Source organism: Hibiscus syriacus, unplaced genomic scaffold, assembly GCF_006381635.1.
Source record: "Hibiscus syriacus cultivar Baekdansim isolate YM2019G1 unplaced genomic scaffold, ASM638163v2 tig00110443_pilon, whole genome shotgun sequence".
Lineage (NCBI taxonomy): Eukaryota > Viridiplantae > Streptophyta > Magnoliopsida > Malvales > Malvaceae > Hibiscus > Hibiscus syriacus.
The window spans coordinates 2061171-2065556 of NW_024062739.1; the positions used below are offsets into that span (position 1 = coordinate 2061171).

The following is a 4386-nucleotide window of genomic DNA, read 5'->3' on the forward strand; positions in this document are numbered from 1 at the left end:
TGTTTAAATACAAATTTTCAAATATGCACTTATTAGGTGATTAAATACAAAATTTACACGTGCATTGTCATCGTCACCATTTGATTGGCTCGTGAAAATATGTGTGAAATACATCTATCTTGTGTATTATTTTTTTTTAAAAAAAATTGTAATTTATTAAAAAATTTGATTCATTATTCTCATTTCTTTTATTTTGATCTTGATGATGTCAGTATGAGAAAAATTGTTCGAAAAACTTATCACGTCAGCAAATACACACCCTGCATAACATACGTTCGTCGAAAAAATATTGTTTTAATCATAATAATCACCAACAATTTAAGAACTACTAAAAAATTAACTTTTATGAATAGTTTAGATAATTGCAATATAATAAATATTTATAATATTTCTTAACTATTAATAACATTCTCATCTTACATGTAATTACCCGAAATATAATTTATTGAATATAAATCTCATAAAAAAGTTAGGAAAAGAGAATACGCGGCGAACATAACAATGCTTTATTAAGTTTCAAATAATTAATAACTCTATTTTTTATGTTGAATACAGTAATTAAAATATGATAATTAATTTAGTTTTTCTAAATATTTGCATCTTTTTATGCTCGAGGATTGAGACTCCCGAGGCTGCTTTGGCTTTTATCTGCCGCCAGAAGCTAATGCCTCTTTAAGCATTTAACAAATATTTTTTTTATTAATTTAGAATAAGTATATATTATTATCTATTTAAATATAATTCTTAAATATTTAACATTAAACGTTCGTACTCTTAGGATTATTAATGCTCGAACTTAAAACCTCAAAAAATAACAATAATTCTTTTATCACTAAAATTATTAGGGTGTACAAGCATTTAAAAAATATATAAATAAATAAAATAAAAATATGAAATCCAATATCCTAAAAAGATGAGAAAATAAAATAAAAAATAAAAAAGAGGAATAAAGTTGCATACTCTATTGCTCCCCTCTGAAGAAACAATACCTACCAAGATTGCACATAAATAATTAGAAAGGAGAATAATAAAAGAAGGGGTAAACTACATCATATACCTCTAATCTTTAGGCGTTGTATCGTTTATATCATTGAACTTTCAAGTTAATTATAACATTGAAATTTGATTTTCGTTTCAATTATACTACTGAACCATTAAATCGTTAACGACATGATGACGTGGCTGACGACTACCGATATAGGCACCTCACTAAAACGACATCGTTTTGATCCGTTTGTTAACGATTTAACGATCTAGTGACATAATTGAAACGAAAATCAAAGATCAATGCTATAATTAGTAAAATTGAAAGTTCAGTGATATAAACAATACAACGTCTAAAGTTCGATGATATTTTATGTAGTTTACACTAAAAGAATTACTCCATGTTTTTCTTGAAATTTTTGTGTAATCATCAATATCTAATCAATTAATTCAAATATGATATTATATAGAAATAATACATAAATAGTTATCTCAATTCAATTTATTCTATTCTTAAAGTTAAAATTTTAACCTTTGATCTAATATCTTATCCTAATTTGATAATTTTTTAATAAAACAATATATTTAAGTTTTACAAAACTATAAATGATTAAAATGTTTAACCAAATCATTTATATATTATTTATTAAATTATAAAAATAAGTTTAAATAAAAAATTATTTTTATCTATTAAACAAATGAGTTAAATATATATATTCAGTTTGTTTATATTTATAAATAAATTTATTTTATAAAATTATTTATATACTTGTTTATAAGTTTATTCAGTTAGATTTAATTTTTTTAAAAATATATAATTATATTATTTTTAAAAACGTAATTATTAGTATAAATACTATTTGAATGTATTCACTAATATAAAGCGATTAAATTGAACACAATTTTCACTCTATTTTAGAAAAATATTTCATTTATCTCAATTTATTTATTTTTATTTTACTGCCTCATACAACGTAGAAAATTAATAAAGGATCAAATAAAAAAGGGTTATACGATTTTTTTTATAATATCTATATTTATTAATTTTTAAATCCGGTGAAAATTGCAACAAAATTTGATTATGGTTTCTCTTTGAAAAGAGAAGCCAAACCGGTGACAATCTTCGTTCCTCCCTCTACACTTTTTGATTTGACCGCCGGCGGCTGCCACGTAGTCACCGGTAATTCCTTTTCGTCGGGATTTTGCTCCGTCGAGGCTATTTTCTCCTCTCCGAAAATCAAGTCCAGCTCTCCGCAACCACCGGAGTCGAATGTTTCCTTGATATCAGTTTTACCAGAAACGTCGCCGGTTCGTGAAGAGGCTCTGGTGAATTGGGAGAGCCATTTGGCTCGCATGTATTCGGTTTTTCTCCAAGGAGGAAGGTGCATGCCTTTGTTTTTCAAGCTCTGCTTAGCTGCTTCCGATACGATTGAAACAATCCGATCAAGACGGTCCGGTTTACCGACAAAAATGAACGGCAACGATTGGACGATCGCTTTGTAGGTCCCAGTCGATCGCGCCATCTCAAATTCTGATCGGAAATCAACGTCGATCAACATTCTCCCCTCTTCCACAAAAACCACATCTATATACTCGTAATCGCCTAAAATTTAAAAATAATAATAATAAATTTTCAATTCCGTATAGAGATTGCATTTTTCAGTTTTGAAAGAATCTAGAACGAAAGCTCGTTACCGGCGGGGAAAGATGGAGATTTGTCCCATTTTGATTTGCAAATTGAAGAGTTGTAGCCAAGAGAAATTAAACCGTCGGTAACGATCTTCCTCAAATCGTCTTTCCGTTTACAGTTTCTGTTCTTTTCAACGATCATCGCCGTGTCAGCTAAGAGGTTTCTCTCGACGATGGTGGCGCATTGTACCAGACTCTGCTTTTTATATGTAAAAAAATCCAAAATTTTCAACATTTTTTTGTTAGGTTTTGTCGAATACGGAAAAATGGAATTGGCATTTCTTTGATTTTTCTTTGTTTAGAAAGATTTACCTTGAGTGTTTCGCAGGCATCGGCCGGCGGTGATCCGCCGTTGGTTGACTCGCTGAAGGCATCGAACTCGTCATCAGAGCTATCGTTACTATTTCCGTTAAAGCAAGTACAGCGGTTAAGGCCGTATTTAACAGAAGGCTGATGCGGTGGCGGTTGCTTGTCGTAGTGGCTATCTTCAATGAAATTCTGAACCATTTTATCCAAACAAATCGAACTCGGCTCGAAATCAATCGCTCCATCTTTGCTGCTGAACTGAGTTTCGCCAATACTCAGCTTATCCGCTGCTGATGTTCGCAGAACGCTCGGAAACGGCCGGTCAAAGATTCTTTTAAGAAGAGATTTAAGAGCTGGCTTGACTGGTTCTGCTCGAGGAGCAGTTTCTTTCTCCGCCCGTGAACCGATGTCTATCGGCTGAACCTTCATCGGGAAAAAAAGCTTAAAGCTTCTCTCCCTCTCCCTGTCTCTAAAACTCTGATTCTTTGTGCTCAAAACTAACCAAAATCTTGAAAACTTAAAACTCAGCTAAAATTTTTAACCAACTAATGACTGATTTCATCTGCATGTGCATCCAAAAATGTTGAACCTCCCAAAAAACAAAAAACTGACTGGAAAATTAAGTTCAAAATTTCAGAACCAAAAAAGATTAATGCGCATTTATTAGCAAAAGAGTTATGGAAGCTTTTTTTGCACAAGAAGGATTAGGTTGCTTCGTGAAAGATATGGCGACGGTGATCGGAGATGCGAATATAGCGTATAGATAGAAAATAACTGTTCGCCGGAACATGCATTTTCCGGCAACGGTGAATGATAGCTGAAGGATTGCAAGAGGTTTTCTTTTTCTTTTTGATGATGAAGATAGGAAGAATGAAGGGAAAGGTATTCTGGCTGTGCCTTTTTCTAGTAGGAAAATCGATATTTTTTTGGGTAAATAATATTAGACAGATAATTATTTTGATCATAAAATTTTTAAAAATTATAAAGTAATTATTAAATTTTATAAAAAAATTACAAACTAAATATTAAGTTTATCACATTTTTATAAATATAATCATTAAACTTATTTTCACAATTATTGTAATGTGACATGATTATTTTGTAACAACTGTCGTAACCGGTTTTCGTCCGGGTACGAAATTTTACTTGGCGGGAAAAGTAATATGAATAAATTAATGATTTTGATTTTAAAAAATATTTTGGAAGTCGTCATCGGCCTTTTGGGTCAGGTAGGTCAAATACCTAAAAAATCATCTTTTAAAAGAGTTTTTAAGAAAACATCATTTAAAAGATAAACTAGTCTGCGTTTTAACCAAAAATTTGTTCTTTTTAATAATAAAAAGGGATTCGTGGTCGATTACGTTTAGGGAAGGATTAGCACCCCTACAACGCCCAAAATTATTACTT

General features: G+C 30.7%; 1 protein-coding gene across 1 annotated transcript; it reads right to left on the reverse strand.

Annotated features, from left to right (window-relative positions):
* Nucleotides 1-2034: 2034 nt before the first annotated feature.
* LOC120125792 lies at nt 2035-3892 on the reverse strand. Its single transcript, XM_039144132.1, has 3 exons — nt 2986-3892; nt 2680-2869; nt 2035-2587 (listed from the first exon to the last, which is right to left on the reverse strand). Exons 1-3 carry the CDS (start codon nt 3406-3408, stop codon nt 2064-2066), a joined length of 1137 nt encoding a protein of 378 aa, XP_039000063.1. The 5' UTR covers nt 3409-3892; the 3' UTR covers nt 2035-2063.
* Between the last annotated feature and the right edge of the window lie 494 nt (nt 3893-4386).